This window comes from Mixophyes fleayi, chromosome 1 (assembly GCF_038048845.1).
Source record: "Mixophyes fleayi isolate aMixFle1 chromosome 1, aMixFle1.hap1, whole genome shotgun sequence".
NCBI lineage: Eukaryota > Metazoa > Chordata > Amphibia > Anura > Limnodynastidae > Mixophyes > Mixophyes fleayi.
Window position 1 is genome coordinate 323,771,386 of NC_134402.1, and position 21,128 is coordinate 323,792,513.

The 21,128-nt window shown below is 38.6% G+C and overlaps 1 protein-coding gene across 1 annotated transcript in view; it reads right to left on the bottom strand.

Annotated features, from left to right (window-relative positions):
* SVOP (SV2 related protein) overlaps positions 1-21,128 on the bottom strand; it is a 51,575-nt gene that overhangs the window by 14,668 nt on the left and 15,779 nt on the right. The window contains exons 3-15 of the mRNA XM_075214100.1: positions 18,743-18,828; positions 17,600-17,698; positions 16,974-17,045; positions 16,737-16,861; positions 12,687-12,750; positions 6,408-6,533; positions 5,128-5,256; positions 4,630-4,703; positions 2,315-2,391; positions 1,668-1,775; positions 1,207-1,318; positions 548-629; positions 190-279 (exon numbers count right to left, since the gene is read on the bottom strand). Coding sequence (XP_075070201.1) covers positions 190-279; positions 548-629; positions 1,207-1,318; positions 1,668-1,775; positions 2,315-2,391; positions 4,630-4,703; positions 5,128-5,256; positions 6,408-6,533; positions 12,687-12,750; positions 16,737-16,861; positions 16,974-17,045; positions 17,600-17,698; positions 18,743-18,828 — 1,244 coding nt within the window. The remainder of the gene's footprint in view (positions 1-189; positions 280-547; positions 630-1,206; positions 1,319-1,667; positions 1,776-2,314; positions 2,392-4,629; positions 4,704-5,127; positions 5,257-6,407; positions 6,534-12,686; positions 12,751-16,736; positions 16,862-16,973; positions 17,046-17,599; positions 17,699-18,742; positions 18,829-21,128) is intronic.

A 21,128-nucleotide genomic window follows, 5' to 3' on the forward strand; every position in this document is an offset into this window, starting at 1 on the left:
ATGGCAATGGGGTCTGACTGGGTGCTCCATCCACCAATAATTTTTCAGCACAACATTTTACTTTTCACTCATAGTACAATTTCTTAATGTTAATGATAATAATAATAATAATAATATTATTAATAATAATAAAATGTGACTGAAATAAAATATTATTAACATACAAGAACTTCTCATTTGAAAGTTTACCTGTGCAATAAAGGGTGTAATTAATGCCCCTACACGCGCCATCCCGCTGCACGTTCCTAGTCCCAGTGCTCGTGTAGCTGTTGGATAAACCTATTTGTTTCAACAGCAACAAAAAGACAATAAAAACAGCACATTTTATTATCAGTTCTTGAAAGAAAGCATCAAGAAGTAGAGTAAAAAACAAAAAATCCACCAAATTATAGAGAACCATTTTTTTTTCATATCTTCAGGTCAAAAATATTGGGAGTATAAGGGAGTAACAAGACACATGATGTTTCAGTGTCCAGTAACCAGAGAATGGTTACATTAGTACATTTATATATGCACAGCTATAGTATCCAGTCCTCATCCCTCTTACCTCAGGAGTGTATACATAGGCAGCTTGGAATCCACCTGAAATAAAGGCTCTTGCAATGAAGAGTAAAACAGTGAGGACATTCCTGGGGACAAAGCAAAAAGAGGAGCCAATTAGTACCAAGGGATGATTCTAGTGCACATGTGCATGTGGGCTTTAGGTGCTTCCTAGATAAAGCTGATATTATCTGGAGCATTTGGATCACAACAGGAGCTTTCTGTAGCATTGGCCAGTTAGCCAATTGTTACGCTATTGGACTTACAGCTTTGGTTAGCCTGTCTGTTAATCAGTTTACAGTACAATAGTTTAAGCAGCAGAAGACCGGTCTCAGAGACTTGAATTAAGGATGAACATCTGTATAAATGCTGAAAGGGACATTGTAATTTGCATACTTTCCCAATACTGTGTCCTTGCTTAATAAAACAAGAATAATCCCATGTATGGCAGATGGCTTGTTCAAAAGTTATTGCAAGTGTTCTACCATGTTCTAAGACAGCCTGGAGGACTGTGGATTTGGAGTCTACAGGGATTGGAAGAACAAGCAACATGGCTGCACTTACACTCACACTCGCGTGTTTTATTGGACGTATGTAATAAAATCTAGTGGACATAAACCATATTCCTAAATAGGATTTTTTTTTCCAGCTCACAACTTTGCATACCTTCCAACACAAAGGAACAGAAGAAGGGCACAGAAGGAAAAAACAAAGAAACAGATTGCCATTGTCTTCTTCCGGCCTAGTCGGTCAATGATCCATAAGGTCACCAACACGCCTTTTATGTAAGAGACAGAATGATTAGAGAATGTAAAATAAATGTATTACAAAATAAGTAATAATAACTTTTATAATCTATCAGTTGGTCTATTTACTTGGTCCAATCCCATGAATGAAATGTACTAAGTAAGGATCACCCACAAGACAACTAATGTAAGTCTCTATGACTTGCACTTTCTAGAGGGCGCTAGAGGGACACTACACTGCCATTGCCAGAGACAAGTCAATAATCTACAGTCTTGAACAAACTGCTCCACTGGCAAAATATTGTTACACTGACCCTATCCTATACATACTCAAAGAACTACTTTGTAATGTAGTGTAGTGACCTTTATTTCTGTACTGACCAGGAAATTCAGATAGTGTGGTCCATAATAAATCTTTATAATCTTCAACAGTTAAATATTCACATGAGAGACTGCATTTTGGCTTGGCTGCCTTCCTCCGAATGGAAACTGCAAAATTGAGTAAGAAGACAGATAATAACTAACTGGCCACAGTCAGAAACCATGCAGAAAAATTACCTTATGATGACAGCAGATATTATTCAGATATAAGAATCGATAAAAATTAACATTACATTTAATAACTAATTTATCATAAAAAGGAAGTTGATAAAAGTAGTTGTATATAGTTGGGTGATGTCACTACTACACTTGAAAGTGTAGTAGAATGGGAACTACCATAAAGACAGATACTTCATTTTCATGAGCGCCAATTTGTCCTTACTTTTTGTCAAATATCATCCCATTTTGTGATATACACGTAGCGTGAAACTACATTGTACAATATTTGAATAGAAGTTGCACGCCACCTGGCGGTCATAAATGATACATTATGGTTTATTTTTTTCAACTTTCTAAGCATATATTTCTATTTTATACAAGTTTATCACTTGGAAATCTATGATTAAACAGGCTACATAAAGTGCTTCTGAATCAGAATAGATTAAATAGAGATAACAGCAAGCAGAAAGAAGTTGCCCACTACTTACTACTGCATACATCTCCAGCTTGGAACAATTCTGTTGTTAAGAGAACCAGTCCATAGTATGAAAAGGCATTGGAAAACCTGCAGGATGGAATAACATCTACTTTAGATGCAGTGGTAATGGGTTGGGTACGCTTGACTGATGACTAGAAATACGACAGCAACAAGTCCTACAAATAAATTCCGACTTTATCCAAAACCGATTGCAAAATAAACAGACTTACCTGAAACCCGACGTTGCAGATCTCCGATGGCACCAGCATGCTGACAGCAAGTTATTCCGAATGGACAGGTCTTTGGCACTACAGCTTGACGTCATTGCTACCTCTGTCAATGTTAATTTAAAGCGGCAATGTCGGGTTAAGTGTTTAAACACTTAACAAGAGAGGTCCCAACATTGCCGCTTTAAATTAACATTGCCAGAGGTCGCGATGATGTGAAGCTGTAGTGCCGAAGACCTGTCCATTCGAAATAACTTGCTGTCAGCATGCTGGTGCCAACGGAGGTCTGCAGCGTTGGGTTTCAGGTAAGTCTGTTTATTTTGCAATCGGTTTTGGATAAATTCTGATTTTATTTGTAGGGCTTGTCGCTGTCGGATTTGTGCCAATTGTTTTAACGATTACCACTGGTGCTAATTTGAAAACAAATGCAGCATGCTCATTAGAGGTCATCTATGATATGCAGTTAAATGCTACATTGCACATCCATAATAGGTATGTGACTTCTTTTCTGCATTATTATATCTAAAACAAGCATAAATAAAGCCAATGCTCGCCTCTCCCATCACTTTAGTGTGAAGTTAAGTTCTGTCTAACCCTGCATGCTCATCACCCACATTACCCAAGGGACCTCTGCATGTGACCTTGGTCTATATAGTTTTGTGGGAAGAGATAAGTTGTGTATCTAAGGTCAGATATGTGTGTTGTAAACTATTACTTGAATGCATGTATTCACAGCACTTGGTAGGCAAATACTTTTCAATTTAATAGTGGGAACTATTCATTTAAGATGGGGTGGTTTGGGGGCTATGAATGTGGGGGAGAGTTTGGGGAAAATGAGGTCTCTTTATTAAATGTGACTATGAATTACTTAATGGCAGTAATGGTTGCGGGAAATAGGTATATTTCTGAAATGTAAACACTATCAATTTATTGCTGGAGCTGTTTGCAGGAAGGGAAATAGACTAATTTATTAAATGGGAATACTATTAATTTAATGTTGGGGCTGGAGGAAGGCCTAATTATTACTCGTGGGTGCTATTGATTTAACCCCCTTGGCTGGTTGTAATTCTCTAAATGTACCCCTTTTGTTTCAAATAAGGCCCCCAACCTTCCAGGATCCAGACAAGCCACAACTAAAGAAAGCAGCAGCCATAGGTGGTGAAAGTGACAAGAACAGTTAGTAGAGAGCAGGACAGTGTGTGAAAGGTTGTGATTCTAGTGGGACAATCCCAATTTTTGTTGACTGTTCTGCCCAATGTAAGGGGCAGGCCAAGATTGTTAACTCTTTATATACACACTGCATTCTTTATATACTACACTATGGTGCTAGATGTCCAGAAAGTCAGGAGTGTACAACAATGCAGGTTTTTTTTCTGTAAGAGGATGGCATTTTTCACCTGCTAGCCACGCCCCAATGAGCCATATCCACGCCCCCAATCATATGAACACACCCACAGATAGTGTTTTACCATGCTAAACTATAAGGGAAGCCCCATGAAGTTGTTGTACCAGGGCCCTAAATTCCTCTTGGCAGCCCTGAATATGGCACATTTACAGGGATGTTCCCTACTATGCACACCCTATTTCTTCCCACAAAGGACTTGATTGGGATGGATTTTGCAACTCTGCAGGGAATTGCATTACTAGGTGCATTTCAGACAACATAATAAAAACCTAACACACAAAATCCATGTTATCCCCTCAGCCTTATGATGCATTATAGACAGACCTAAATGAAGCTAAACCAAACACTGATTTAGGAGAAAAACTAAAAAGTTGAAACAAATAAAGTACTAAGTAATAATGCACCCAAAGTGTTAGTTGGTTGGACTGTGAAAAGAAGATTCACCATGTGCATTACCAGCTGGATCTGCAAATTCTGCAGTTCCATGGGCCGCGAAGTTGGCGTTCCCCGTGAAAATCGGTAGATGGACAAGTAGGCGCACTTGCGCACATAAAGAAGCATTGTAGGCCTGTACATTTTGCAATTTGTAAGTGATCCTTCAATCATATTATATATGAAGTAAACATATAAACAATCATAAAATATACAGTGTAACAACCTGTCACTATACATATAGGTGATTACACCACTTACCATATAAACCAAAGCAACAGAGTTGTACATCTGAATTGAGGTGAAAAAAGGTCCCGTATTTTACCTCGATCCTCCTGTAAAAATGGCATTGAATTTAGTATATTGTGTAAGCTTTAATACTCTTTTATGTATAGTTTGAAGGTTAAGCAAATAAATCCAGATGGCTTAGGGTGACATATGTCATATTACTGGTAGTTGTTATGTTATTCTGTTTTGGAAAGCAACAAATGATACTGGTGACAGATAGAATCAATAGACTAAACTAGAAGAAGCCCATTAAGAAAATGCTACAAAATTGCTTCAGGTTATTTTTTTGGAGAGGGAGTGTGAATGGGGGGGGCGGAGTCAGTGGCATTCATTACCTAATATAGGAACAGAAGCACCAAATGTCACTTTTAGCAGTTGTAGGACTGCAGTGATAACATGGGACTGCATACAATTAGACATTTGATGACTCCTCACTTGTGTTTATTTGAGTCACTGGGAAAAGATACATACCTGCCTGGATAAGATAAGTTTCCCTAAAGGCATGGGAGCACCATTCTCGGTTGCAATACGCTTCAAAGTAGCAAGAGCTTTCTCCTGATTGCCGGACAGGACATCGTACCTGGCACTCTCAGGTAACCACTACAAGACAGCATATAGTGACCACATGAGAAATCAGCAAATGTATCAAATAGCTAAAGTAAGAGACAAAAGTTTCATATACATTCGTATATAGTGACCAGATTAAAATAGATAGATCAAGTGCCATTCATTATTTAATAAATGAGGTGAAAAGTACCAATGTTACGCTGGGAATGGTCATAGTTTTACTACTGGTAAATGTAGACAAATCTATTATGTTCAGATCAAATTCAAATGTCTTTACAGTCAGTATATCCTGTGATATTCCCCAGATAATAATAAAATGTAAATATAAAATTAATGTTGCAACTACAGGTAATGAACAGAAGACATAGACCTGTTTCACATATCCTAGTAGAGGGTGGTTTTATCAAAACAGTTGATTTTACTGATGAAATCATTTATTAATAGCTCATTGATTGCTGTCCGATTTATGAGAAAATATTTCAGGTCTATAAGGGTCATTTTTAAATTAAAAATCGCAGTGCAACTAATTTTATGACCTTATGAACCTACTTTTGCGTGACCGCACCTGGTATATAGCACATGGATTTGTAGGCCGAGATAGCGCCCTTTGTGCAAATGTTTGCACCAACTGATGGAAGAAGTTGGGTGAATCCCGGGTTTTCCATACTAAGTAAAGATTAGAAGCACAAGTGTGCGTAGTTGCAAACCCCACTTTATGCATTTAGTAAATTATTAAATGGATAAATCGATTTGGTATCGGTCATAATAAACCATATGACGGTATGACCATGAATGTTAATTCTACCCAATGGTAGCAAACAGCTATTTCCAAATACAGAATTGTTTCAAGGTAAGTACAGAAGTATTGTTTGCAGTGTATAAAATATTTAGCCATACATTTATCTTATTTTGCATAGTCTAAAACATCTGTCGTATGCAAGTTTGGCAGAACACAGAGGGATAATGCACAAGTGAAAAGATTATTGTCAGGGATAAGACTGGCAGATCTGCTTGGCACCCACCAATAAAATATATCCAAAGGCACAGCAACTGGTGTAAAGTTGTAAGGGTAAATTCATTATTAATTTTACTTTGGTAACCTCGGTTATAAATGTCTGACATATTAATCTGAATAATGGGTGTAAACAGTTTTTTAGTTAATAAATGGTTTGTTAAACACTTACAAAGCACAAAACTGAAAATATCATGAGTGGTAGAGCAGAGAGAATGAGAAGCCAACGCCATCCCAAAGTGGGCATCACAAAGATAGCCAGTAGGACCTCAAACACGGTGCCCACTGCCCAGAATATCTGCCAAGAAGAAAACAAGTGTTAGCAATTTTCATCAAAATCTGCCACTGTTGTAAACTGAAAAGCAAGTACATTGGGCAACAGAGAATGATTAATAGTCATTCACATCAGTCCCTTACAACCTATATTCCCTACCATATGGACACACATTAGGGTTTTGTCAGACCAACTAACCTACCAGTATGAGTGTGGCGGGAAACGGGAGCACCTGGAGGAAACTCACGCAAACACGGGGAGAACATACAAACTCCATACAGATAAGATCTTGATCGGAATCAAAGCTATGACCCAAGTGCTGTGTGGTAGCAATCACTGCACAACAATGCTGCTCCAGTTGATCTTAAAAGTTGTATTTATAAATCTAAGAACTTTGCACTGAAAATATTTAATTTTTCTACAGAAGCAGAGAACAAAGTCAGCACCTGACATTTTGCATTACAAGCACACTCCTGACTCTTCCGCTACCATATGCTTTCTTTTTTTAAGATGTGTCTCTTGCAAAGAGAAGCTGGCGGGGACCTATATATTCCAGTCATTTCTGGGGGGATATCCTTGTATGTACATATCCTTTTGTCAAGATTGGAAAGTGCTTGACAACACTTCTTGATATCTATATGAGTCAAGTAACTATATAAATACAGGTAACATTTTCGCCATTGTATCGGTATTAAATTAATCTCTAAGTACTGAACTCTGTTTAGTGTCTTGCTTGTAAATATATAGAACACTGTGCGCTAGGCAAAGAATATTTTTTCAAGCTGATTAAAACTATATACTGGTTGAACTCCCTGATCATAATGTTGTGAATGGAAGATATGCCTTGTGTGGGTAAAAGTAATGTTATATATTGAGTATAAGATGCGCTGAAGTATTCGGTGTAACAATCGTGGATAATAGAGCAAATAGTTCTTCCAATTATTTGTCCGTTATTTTCATAACCAGTAAGCCTTTTTGCAGCTGCATTAAATAAGGAGGGGGTGTGAATGGGGGGGGGGGGGGCGGAGTCAGCGGCGGTCATTACCTAATATAGGAACAGAAGCACCAAATATCACTGCAGTCCTACAACTGTACAATTGCCACTATGCTTGTAAAATCCAGCACCCCTCCGGCCTTACTAGCCTGTATTTTATTAAAAGAACGTTTTCCCACTTCAAAACAAACACAACATGAATAGTTTAGTGCAATCTTAGTCAGTGAGTCTAATATAGTATTGGACCAGCGCCTTCCTGTTTTAGTTTCAGATTTCTTTGTTATAGCTTGTAAATCTTGTTTAAAATGCCTGCTGATATGTCATATGTCATTATAGATAGGTGTCTCTTTCTTTGATTAAATTGATTATATTGTTTTAACTTACTACTGAGACTAAGGGTAATAAGTGGCCCTTTTGAAGGTTAGAGGGTCACATTGTGTGCTTCCCTCCGAAGTGTTCCAGGTTGCCCATCACTGTTCTAATAGGTAACATTTGCATATGATATGTTAATTTGAGAATAAAAAATATTTTAATGACTGCGTTATGCCTCAGTAAGGAAAAAATTTAATGAGGTCCAATTTTTTTTTTTTAGCATTTTGTAAATATTTTGTATGTTTTGCAATATGGAAGTATAAGTAATTAAGTACAGATCTTGCAACTGTGGAGAGATTTAGATTGCTATGTTTTAATTGCAGTTGGAATTAATATCTGGTTGCGAAAACCAAGATCCCTCCATCCCTGGAATTAGCCCTCATACATCATTATACTCTGCAGCTCCAGTCACACAACAGATATGTGGTTGGTCACATTCTTATAGCTACTAGGGCTGCAATTGCCCAATATTGGAAACTTCAACCCCTCTGCCTATGTCTAAAATTATAGCTACAATACAAAGAAGCTCTGACATAAAAAAAACATTAGATTCAAGAATACATCCTCTGCCTCCTCTGATTAAATGGTACTAATGGTATACATATTACACGGAACACGTAGCCGCGCCGAACTCTAATACCTAACCGCAATGTTATGCATGGTTTAGAAATGCCAAAACAAATCCATTCTCATAATTTATATATATATATATATATATATATATATATATATATATATATATATATATACATATATACACACACAAGTTAACCCGTGCATGATACTCATGCATTCTAGTCAAATCAAGATACTTAAGGTCTTAAAAAGGTTCTTGTCATGCATTTGGGCCTAGCCCAGGCCTCCTCAGGGGAAGATCGTTACTTCCCGACGCAAGCGCCCTTTTTAATGTGTGTTCATGAGGTAAAATTACCTCACGAAAATGAGTTTGACCCCTCAACTCGTAAATTTAGCCTTTAATACCCCTCCCACGGGGTAGAGGGGGGATGATGGAAGTAAACTGACTTGACTATTCTAATTTTTTTGTCAAATAATGTCAGTATACCAAATTTCAGGTCAATTGGATGAGCCCTTTCTGAGAAAATAGTTTTTTCCACACACACACACACACACACACACACACACACACACTAACGCACGCCTCTACACATGTGTGTTCATGAGGTAAAATTACCTCACGAAAATGAGTTTGAGCCCTACCAAATTTCAGCCCTTTTTGAATTTTTTTCCCCACACACACTAATAATTTAGTAGGTCAGTGTATAACTCTGCCCAGCAGGTGGCGCTGCAACTTGTTTTTTTTTTTTCACACACACACAGACGCCACTAAGCATTTATATATTATATATATATATATATATATATATATATATATATATATAATTATTTTTTTTTGCTTTTCTCATGGTGGCCAATGTATTATACAACTTACCTTTCCTGATGTTGTCTTCCCTCACTCCCTGTTAACCCTACTTTTCCTTTAAATTGTAGCTGGAGCTATTGTAAAGTTGGACAAGATGTGAGTGTCTCTGGTAGAACATTTATGGTCATTGAGCAATTTGGAATCATTAAAGTTAATTTTGCAACCCAAGAATGAGCTGAACTGTTTAATACTCCTTAACATCTGGAATAAGGGACTCTGGATGTGAAATAAATAATAATTTATATTCCTGTTTTTTTATTTTAATAGCTGTAAAATTATTATTGGAGCCAAGGGCTATTGGCAAAGGTTCCGAGGGCAATGCAAAGAGGAATGGAGATAGCGAGAGTATTCTTGTCTTGTGCCCAGGGCCGGATTAAGGGAATGGAGGCCCCTGGGCTAAGGGGGCCTCCATTCCCCCGTGAGGCCCCCAATGTGAGCTGCCCACCGCCCCCCGTGAGGCCCCCCCAAGCACTTACCTGGCAGTGCAGTCCTCCTTCCGCGGCGCGCTGTAAGCTCCTTACTGAGGAGATCTTACGAGAGTTCATGAACTCTCACGAGATCTCCTCAGTAAGCAGATTACTGAGAGGCGCCGGGGATGGAGGAATGCACTGACAGTGCTCAGCAGCATTGATCGGGATGGGGGCGCCCCCGGACCGATCAATAATGCTGCTGAGGACTTTGGAGGGGCCCCTGGATGCCCGAGGCCCCTGGGCTATAGCCCAGTTAGCCCTAGGGTTAATCCGGCCCTGTGTGCCCTTCAGGGCCGGTGCTAGGGTCCATGGCGCCCTAGGCATTTTTACAAAATCGGCGCCCTCCTCCCTCTGTCTTTCCTTTCCTTGTCTCACCACCGCCGCCTCTCTGCTCCGTCTCCTCCCCTCCACTCACTGACACTAGTGAGTGGAGGGGAGGAGACGGAGCAGAGAGGCGGCGGTGGTGAGCAATAGCCTCTTCCCCCCTCCCTGTGCATCTGAATGCTGTGCGGCGGCCGTGACAGGTATGGTCAGCGGTCGCCGCACAGTTTTAAAGTAATTTACCATTCTGTGACGCCCTCCAGAGCCCGGCGCCCTAGGCAAGTGCCTAACCTTGCCTAATGGGAGCGCCGGGCCTGGTGCCCTTTATACTTAAAAGGGTGTTAAAACAAAGCTTTTAGCAATTATTCATGAAATTAGTGTCATCGGAACTAAATATTGTATCAATTTCTCTGGGAACCCAAATTCGCTCAGGGATTCAAAACATGATCCCATCAGATCTATTTAGGGAGAACTTTTATATATGCAGAATTAAAATGTCTCAGCACTGTCTGAGACTCTAGTATATGAATAAGATATATTGGTAAACATTTACAAAACTGAGTTTTTGTACATGAAAAAACAGTCAGTATGTGCAAAACAGAATACTAATTTGCACCCCTTGCATTGTAACATGGTTTTGTCCAGGAGACTGAAATGAGACGTTTCTTAAGTTAAGATCCTTAATGAATCAGGCCCCAGGTTACTGTATGATTAGACAATATACTATACCCAGTTTGGTCGACAACTGTGAGGAAAAAGTTGATATAGATACTGCATTATGTGCAGCAGATGTACATGTGTATATCAGTGGATGACAACATCTCCAATTACACCAATTTACTATTTCTGTTTATTGGTTTCCTGTCAAGATTTGAAGAAGCCACTAACTTAAAATTACCATCTACTATTAACTATTTACTCCTCCAAAGGATAAAGTTTGGTTATGATATAGATGAAGTTTTATCATAAACATAACACTAGGGGCATAAAGGTTAGACAGCTCATGTTTCAATTTACCCAAGGACATTTCTATGGTTACATATCTACCTTCCCTATTTATAATTTTATTACCAAATTCAAACGCAAGCCTCTTTCTCATTAAGATAGCCACTCCTCTTGTCTAAGACTGAAAAGAGGCATATGCCCTTCATATTTTTCATGCTATCTAGGGGTTAAATGTGTTTCCTGTAAGAAACATAGTACACTTTATGTTAATTTAAACACAAAATTATCGTTTTTGTTCATTTTTATTTCTATATAAAGATGCAGAGAATATGCTAGTACAAAGGTTCACAAAAATCAAGTCCTTTGCAAGAAAAGCCCCTAAAAATACGCTTCCCCGTCTCTTTATCTCAGTTCAATCATTTTAATCAACAAAAAGAAATCTTTCACTACTCCACAAAACTAGCCGCATCGATACGCCTACTCTGTACTTAACATAACACTGTTGCTCACCCTTCTCCTCCTGTCGTCCTATTAAAACTTCTGTTCCTCCGCTAATGCTGTCATCTGGCTCCACAAACCCATGTGCTTTGAAGGATATCTATGTGCACCTACATACAGAGGCCGCAGAGCCACTAGAGGTGAATCTGTGATGCGCTTCAGGAGTTTTACACTATATAAATGAGGCCCTCTCTATTCCTGGATCAATTTATTTTGTTACCAACTCATGATATATTTGTACAGTTAATCTTTTCTTGTTAAAGGTCCTTTGGGATACATTTATTGCTTAACAATGACAATCTTCTTTATATAGTGCAGTGTACTGTCTTTTACTATATTAAATATTTCATATACTTTTATTATACCTATTTAATCCTAAATAATTTGACATATTGGCTGCTAGAGCATTTTTTCTAAAAATAAATAAATAAATAGCTTTGTGTGTATTTTAATTGTTGACATTTTTATTTGTATAAGACAATTAAGAGATGTATCCCATGTCTGGTTGTTCTCTCCTTGGTCATTTTGTACACATTGGGGTTATACAGAATGATTTTTACATTTTAATTTAGAGATTGATGATGTAGATGAGAGTTTAGAAGTAATTGAATTTACAGACTGTTGTTATTCCGGGATCCCTGGTAGACAATTCACTGACTGCTTGGCTTGTATATTATAAGATATATATGCAAGTACTACAACAAGTAATGAAAACCTCACAAAATTTGGAATAAACATATAATTGGTTGTTATGACTTTTAGCCGTACAAACAAAACTGTAAGCACCTGACTCCTCACAGAAACATGTAGTAGCAAACTGCTTGTGAGAAGTAAAACTATTCCATGGTCTAGTAAATCCCTGGCCACATGAGAGCATCTATCAAGATGTGGCCGGGGAGACTGGACAACCCTGGGGAGGTACCTGGCCAAAGACATTGTCCCAGGGTAAGTTGTAAGCAGGTCACGTGACACTCACATCTAAACCTGGTATGTCACTCTGCTGTCACAATGTCATGTGGTCGGGGGTTACCCCTTTAACATCTAATTTACACAAGTGGTCCTGATTTACTAATTCAAAATTGAAAGTACTGGGGATTAAAACATTTGTAAGTACAGCTAGGACAGAATGGTCTTACCTCTATCAGAAGGATGCACTTAGCTCTTGCTTTCATAGGTAGGAACTCTGCATACAGCGTTACCCTTGTCAGTGGAAAAAAATAAGGAACCAAATAAGAGTAATTTCAGTGTTTAAATTCCAGGTCTGTGTTCAAATAGAATCTTTTCCAGAGGTCAGATATCAACTTTTTATCTCTTGATGTTGAAACATAATTAACCACTTAAAGACAAAGGAGGAGGAGGATATGGGAGAAACCCATTACCCAGAGGACTGGGAAAATATTAGTCAACCTCTTAAAAACCTATATCTGTGTTAAGAGAAGTGAGAACACACACAAAAAATATTATTCCCTTAAAGATTACACACTATCTTCCCAAACAACTCTCCCTTTTGTTAGAGACTGTGGGAGGAGGCAAACGCAGGATTTTTAAGGGGGAGGTTGCCAAATAGTTGAATTCGTAACAATGTAAAAATAAAACATAAAAAATAAAGTGCCACAATAAGCCTTCAACATAACCTTTTTTACTGTAAACAACATGTACACGTGAGTCACAAAATAAGTTGTTATTCACATTGTCATTGTCTAACATTATGTAATAATAAGATAATGGTGCGGAACTAGTGATGCTATATAAATAGCTGATGATGATAACCAATATGTTATAGGATCTTCTATTTTATTAATCATTATTAAAGTAATAATCGAAGTCTGTCTCTTATATTAAAGCTTGATTATATATATATATATATACAAGTTAACCCGTGCATGATACTCATGCATTTTTTTGTCAAATAATGTCAGTATACCAAATTTCAGGTCATTCGGATGAGCCCTTTTTGAGAAAATAGTTTTTTCCACAGACACACACACACACTAACACACACACTCTAACGCTCGCCTCTACACATGTGTGTTCATGAGGTATGAGGTTCATGAGGGGGATGTTAGGGCGGGGCCATTTAGGCCCCGCCCCCTTTCCGACTTCTGAGGCTGCACAGTGTGTGCAGGTCCGCTCGGCAGTGACAGACAGGGACAGTGTGCTGCCCGGCTGCTCTGATTGTGTTTAAAACACAATCAGAGCAGCCGGGCAGCACACTGTCACTGCCAAACGGACCTGCACATACTGTGCAGCCGTCGGCAGCAAACCCCTGCTAGGGGGGGGGGCGATTGCCCCGATCGCACCCCCCTGGATCCGCCACTGTACACATGTGTGTTCATGAGGTAAAATTCCCTGACGAAAATGAGTTTGACCCCTCAACTCGTCAATAATGTCAATATACCAAATTTCAGCCCTTTTTGAGTTTTTTTTCCCCACACACACTGAGTATCATGCACGGGTTAACTGACCTACTAAATTCTTATACATTCTAGTCAAATCAAGCTACTTAAGGTGTTAAAAACTCCCCACTGTCACCCCCGGCAACCATCAACCACTCCCAACTGTCACTTCTCCTTCAAGAAATATATAGGTCAGTGTATAACTCTGCCCAGCAGGTGGCGCTGCAGCTTGGTTTTTTTTTTCCCCACACACACACAGACAGACTAACACACGCCACTAGACATTTATATTATAGATATATATATATATACAAGTTAACCCGTGAATGATACTCATGCATTCTAGTCAAATCAAGCTACTTAAGGTCTTAAAAAGGTTCTTGTCATGCATTTGAACCTAGCCCAGGCCTCCTCAGGGGAAGAGCGTTACTTCCCGATGCAAGCGCCCTTTTTAATGTGTGTTCATGAGGTAAAATTACCTCACGAAAATGAGTTTGACCCCTCAACTCGTAAATTTAGCCTTTACTACCCCTCCCACGGGGGGAAGGGGGATGATGGAAGTTAACTGACTTGACTATTCAAATTTTTTTGTCAAATAATGTCAGTATACCAAATTTCAGGTCAATTGGATGAGCCCTTTCTGAGAAAATAGTTTTTTCCACACACACACACACACACACACACTAACGCACGCCTCTACACATGTGTGTTCATGAGGTAAAATTACCTCACGAAAATGAGTTTAAGCCCTACCAAATTTCAGCCCTTTTTTAATTTTTTTATCCCACACACACTAAGAATTTATTAGGTCAGTGTATAACTGTGCCCAGCAGGTGGCGCTGCAACTTGTTGTTTTTTTTTCACACACACACAGAAAGACAGACGCCACTAAGCATTTATATATTAGATCTAATTAAAGCTTACAGGCAGGCTCCAGTAATTACTTTAGTGATGATTAATAAAGTCGAGGATCTTATAATACAATATTTATATACAGCTCTGCATTTCAACCCTGCCCTGCAGAACCCCACCTACAATCTCAGTTCTGCACCTAAATCTTAACTACCAGAATTAATATATTCCAGCTCCTCAGAAGCTTTCTGTAACATATTCTTGCCTTTTACTAGTACTTTTTATTCTTCTTATTCCCATATTATCTTATATAACATTACAAGGCTGTAATTGGACAAGACTCCTGCCTTAATCTTATATACACACCTCAGCTTCCAGCTGAGCTAAACAATCTGGACATAATATTCTAATTTAATGCTGAGCAACCATTCTCCTGCAACCAGTCTGCAAAAATGAGACAGCAGGGTTCATTCAGGAGTGAGTGCAGACTCACCAGAAATGGACTCTTGGGTCTATGAATCATGGGTAGAACGCTATACAAGTTTACTTATGGGCAGTATCTGGCTTCTGCAACATGATACCCAATAAATAATAAATGCACAAGTACTATATATATATATATATATATATATATATATATATATATATATATAATTTGTTGAATGCCCAGAGTCCCTGGGACTCGCCATTTAGCAGGGCAACCAGTGATGTAATGGCTCACTCTGGATATGCCTGGGAAGAGCTGCTGTGGCCGCGCATGCGCAGCAGCTCCATTTCACCGATGTTGGATTGTACAGCAGCCGCGGCGCTGTCAGAGAAGCGTCCACGCGGGGCTGTGGAAAGGGGCAGTGTTTAGCATGTTCATACATGCTTTTGCTGCCCGTTTGGAGAACCAGAAACCCCCCCTGCATGCGCCCCTGGTGGGAATGAGGGAACTCTATCTCATTTATGGTGGCACTCCTAAACTAGCCCCTCTATGGAAAGAAATACACTGCCTAGTTGAGAATATTACAAGTATAGGTCTGCCTGATTCCCTTTCTTACTCACTATTACTTTGCGATACTCCAGATACCCCTAAACACACACAGAGATTAATAACCCATATCTCCAGATTGTGCTATTTTGTAAAAACTCCAGAACCACCTTCTTTGGTCACTAATATTAATAGAGTATATTATATGGAATACACATCTAGCATCTTTCACAACACCCCAATTAAATTCCCTTGTACTGGAAGCCATGGACTGATCATTATAGGGCCTCTCCCCCACTGCAAGATTAAATTTGACCTATATACCTAATATAGATCATACTTATTAGTGACTCCCATCCCTGTCTCCCCCCAATCCATTCCTTACTTATCCCTTCCCCCATTTCATCCTATCAAGTTGTTCACCTTGTGCTTCAAAGTTTGTAATTGATAGCTGTGGTGAACTCCCCCGTTAGTCGATATACAGCTTATATTGCTGAGCGTTATTTTGGCTCCTTATAAGCTTTTAATTTAAATCTTTAAAGTACTGTATTTATATGTATAATGTTTTCTGTATATATTATTTTTATCTGTATATATTATTTACATCTACATCTCCCCCCTTCTGTGTTCGATTTTCTGTACCACTACCTTTTACATGTTTAATAATAAGATTTAAGTAAATAAATAAATAAATTCCAGTCCTGTATACTTACCAGCATTTAAAATTTTCGTAAGACTGATCTGGTGCATTGTGACACTGTCTAGGGTGACTTTGAGCCACTTTAATACCCATTATCACATGTTACTGAATTTGATATACTGAATTTTTTTTAAATTTTTACATTAAATAAATATTTACTTATAAAGCTTAGAGAATAAGAATCAGTGGCAATAATTGCATGCAGGAAACACTGACTTTTATTCTGCAGTTGTTTAAGAAAGTTCAGGTTATTCAGATAACTTACGATTGAGGGACACCTCCAATTCCAAAACCAACCAGTCCTCTAAGCACAATAATCCAGCTGTAGACCGGGGCAAATGCACTGAGGATCCCATAGTACAAAGTCCAGAATACGCTAATCTTCAGACCCTAGACAAGAGAGAACCAGAGACATCAACGGGTAAGAGTCACCGTGCAGAAGTGTTGGTCTATAATATATGAACTACTAAAAGTATCATATCTTTCTGTCTCCAACACTTACCGTTTTCCTGCCATACTGGTCTGAGACGTTTCCCCAGAGGGAGGAGCTGGACATCATTCCAATAAACACGACCTGTTGAGTAAGCAGAAAACCAACATAAGCAGTCTTGGAGGTAAATGTATCAAGCTGAGAGTTTTCCGGCAGGTTTGAAAAGTGGAGATGTTGGCAATAGCAACCAATCAGATTCTAGCTGTCATTTTGTAGAATGGACTAAATAAACGATAGCTCCAATCAGATTGGTTTTTCAAACCCGCAGGAAAACTGTCAGCTTGATAAATTTACCCCTTAGTGTAGCAGTGTGAGATGTGATCTGGACACAAGAGAGATATATTTTCTTTGTTTTTAATCTTCCGGTACCATTTCTGGAGTGCACTTGATGTAAAACTGCGAAACACCAACTTATTCTTTGCTTCTGTGGATAATTCTAAAAAAACAAAATCATGCTAACGCCAAAAGGATTCTATTATCAAGGGAAATGTGTTTAATAATAAATTTGTGCTGTTTCAGCTAATATTTTTATATTCAAGCGTAACTGACAGCCAAGATTTGTGCTTACACAGGATAAGGGCAGATATTACGTCAATGCAACACCTGGAATGGCTTCCTGGAGCTGGTCAGCTGCTTACCGATGTGAGCAATGCCACCTGCCAGCTGGGCAATCTCCATTCACAGTGGAGCTGTGGTGCCAGGATGCTAAGTATCATCATTTCCATTGCATCTGCCATCTGCAACAACATAATGTAGCAATATAGTAAAGGTGACAATTGGAGGAATGAAAAAGATGCTTATAAGCTATTTTACATAAAAAAAAGTGTTTCCTATGCTCACTGCACGGCGCCAGGTCACAAGCATGGTACGAAAATAAATAATAATAAATAAATCATACTGTTTAAATAGAATGATCAAACCTCACCTTTTCCTCCCATTGCTTGCTACAAACACAGAGAGCAATAGGGGGGCATTTACTAACAAAGTGAAGTCACACATAGCATCCAATCAGCAACTATGTCCAGTTGTGAAGAGGATCTGCAAATGTATGTGCCCATATATGCAGGAGTGCCAAGAAGGGGGTACTCTGTCCTGCCGCCCGTGTGGGCCCACAACAGTTTACATTCCTGACCTCAGCTACAGCCCCCACCCACCATGTGCAGAGTAGGATTAAACAAATGAGGGGCGGGTAAGTGTACGGGCCAGAAGCAAACATACAGCTTTCTATGCTACTCGTGCACTCAGTGGGCGGACAACAGGTCTCGTTTTAACTTGTACTAAATGAATCAAAGCTAATTGCTGGTTATTTACCATTGTTAGTACAAATTCAAAGTTATAAGTAAACACTGCCCCTTGTGTCTTAATGCAAAGACCTTCTGTCTATGTATTCCTAGCATACAATAGGGGCAACCATGAACCATGGACAAGGTGGTATAGAAGAAGTTGAAGGGCTGCAGAATTAGTGGCGCTATATAAATAAATGATGATGATGATGAAGAAGGGCTAGAGGAAGTCTGAAAGGTAACATAAGCAAGCACTTCATAACAGAAAGGGTGACAGATCCATGCTATGTCATCACAAAAGATGGAACGAGTATTCACACAATTAAGTAAAAAAGGCTTAGGACAAAACATAAAACTATAGTAAAATCCTCCACACCCTCACTACTCACACTATTTTGAAAAAGACAACAAAATCATTACTATAATGGGTAGACTAGATGAACCAATCGGTTCTTTATGTTGTTAAAATCCACATTTCCATGTTAAATTGGTACTTGCCCAGGCCAGTCCAGTAAGGACAGAGAGCTTCCATTGGAACTTCCCAAAGCCAATAGCTTCCACAGCATCTTCCACCATAAATGTATCTGTAAGAAACATAAAGATCTAGGTTTGTACCTTGTTTTTCAGCATGTCTGACCATACGATTTACTGAAAGACTGCTGAAATAATTCATCAAGGTTGCCAGATATCATATTTTAGGTATGATACTATTGACCACAAACTCATCTATAACAAAACTTGCTAGACACAGCTTCTATCCGAGTCCAATGTCTTGAAGTATTCTAATTCAAAATATCTGTATTGTTGAGAAGTAGTTTGGAAAAGGATCCATGTCCTTATAAAACAGATAAACAAATATTGCACACTCAATAATATAATTTTTAAAGGCTGCAAATCACAGTGATTTTATTTAGTGCAACATTTCAGACTGTCCCGACCCATTCTCAAGTGTACAACATTATTAAGTTTCTTGATACTGTAACTGTTGTGCGCTGATAAGAGGACTGTCTAATACACCTCACTAAATAAACACAATTTAATTTGCATAATTTAAATGCGTTATTGGTGAGTGTTGCAATATTAATTTGTTGATAGCGAGCACAGTCATAACCGTTATCAGAGTGCTAGGACCGGAATTGTCTATTATAGATAACTGGAGAAGAGGTTCTCTGTTTGACTTATGAAAGTGGAATTAATTATTATGCAAATATCATGGCTATGATTGGCAGGTGCTTCAATCTCTGTGTAACAGGTTACTGGGAAGGTTTCTGTACAATTAGCTAAAATGTATTGAGATCTTGGCTTTTATTTGGCTTTAATTTGCTGTTGCAAACAACTGAACCTCAAGCAAGTAACAGACACATGAGTCTTCACAAAATATTAAGAAACCCAACTATATATGAACAGTATTAAGGTGAATCAAAAAACTCTTTTCTTTCATTACAAACCATGTTTCTTAACACAAATAGATACAGTCCTGATTCAAGTTGTAACACAAATTGGGCAGAATTTTCGCGTTTAAAAAGACTGTGCAAATTCTGTGCAGTTGGGCCCACATTCAAATGCAAATGTTTCAATATAATCCATATATTTCAGTTTTGTTTTTTTATTAAAAATCATCTATTACTTTAAAATAACTAACCAACTTAATAGCTTTTCAATGCATACATTATGTACTGAAAATAACTCATCAATGCGTGGAAGGTAGTAAACAAAGACAATTCTGTGTCGATCATCAATATCATCCGACATTTGCACCAAAACATTTGTCTGAAGACACGGTAATTGGATTAGTCGCATCTGCGCGAACACGCCCTTACTGGACACGGCCTACTTTAGTTTGCTTCCTTCCTCCCCCATTCTGCCTGTCAAGTAGTAAAGGGTCTAAGGGGCGTATTAAATTGTCGGCGGAAACGCCGAAAATCCCGCGGTTCGCGCACGATTACCGTTATTACGTAATTGTGCGCGGAAAAACAGTTGATACGTTAATTTACTCGCTGGATTTCAGCTCGCAGCTCCCTGAGCCGCGAGCTGAAATCCATCTACAAATTACCGTACTAACTGATTCAATTGTTGTTTTTCCGTGGCGCGGAAAAACAACAATTGAATATGCCCCTAAGAGTCAGAGATGTGCAGATGTGAATTTCATGAAGTTGCGTAAGAATGTTTTCTGGGCATGCGTATGCGAAATTACGCACTATACGATACCCAAGCAGGCGTACATCCGGACTTGAATCAGGACCCATGTTCGGCCACTGGGCTGAACATGGGGGCCCACAAACGTCTAGCTACATCCCTGGCCTTATTCACCAGATGGTTCACTGTGGCAGCCTTAATAGTGGAAGAGGAGGCACATCTTAAGCTGTAGGAAACAAAAACAGTGTCTGTGGTGGAGCGCTAAAATAAAGCAAAAAATTCCCGGAGAGTAGGCAAGTATGTGTAAAATAGGGAATTAGTGAGAAGGTATTAGCTACACCGCCAGGTGTTGTAAGGCTGATTAAAACTTTTTTAAACATATTTCACAGGTATGATATTGCATTTGAATGTAAGAAAATAACTTTTTCCACTAACATTTATGTAAATTACTAATTTAAAGCAAATAAAAGGTATATTATAACTTGTTGGTTTTGTTTGTATTACACTAAGTACAATTCCACATATCATTTCCCTTATTATTTCACCTTTCATGTTCTTATTTTACTCTATTAATACATTGTTTTTGTTAATGAGACACCTGTCTGGAAGTAGTTAGATGTTCGATGAGTACTTGTATGGTTCTGAAATCCACGCACAAAGATGGTTTCACTAGACTACAATTACCATGTATTCAAATAGCTCTGTAGTGCTTAATTTTTATGCTAAATACTTTTGTCTTGGTACTTCT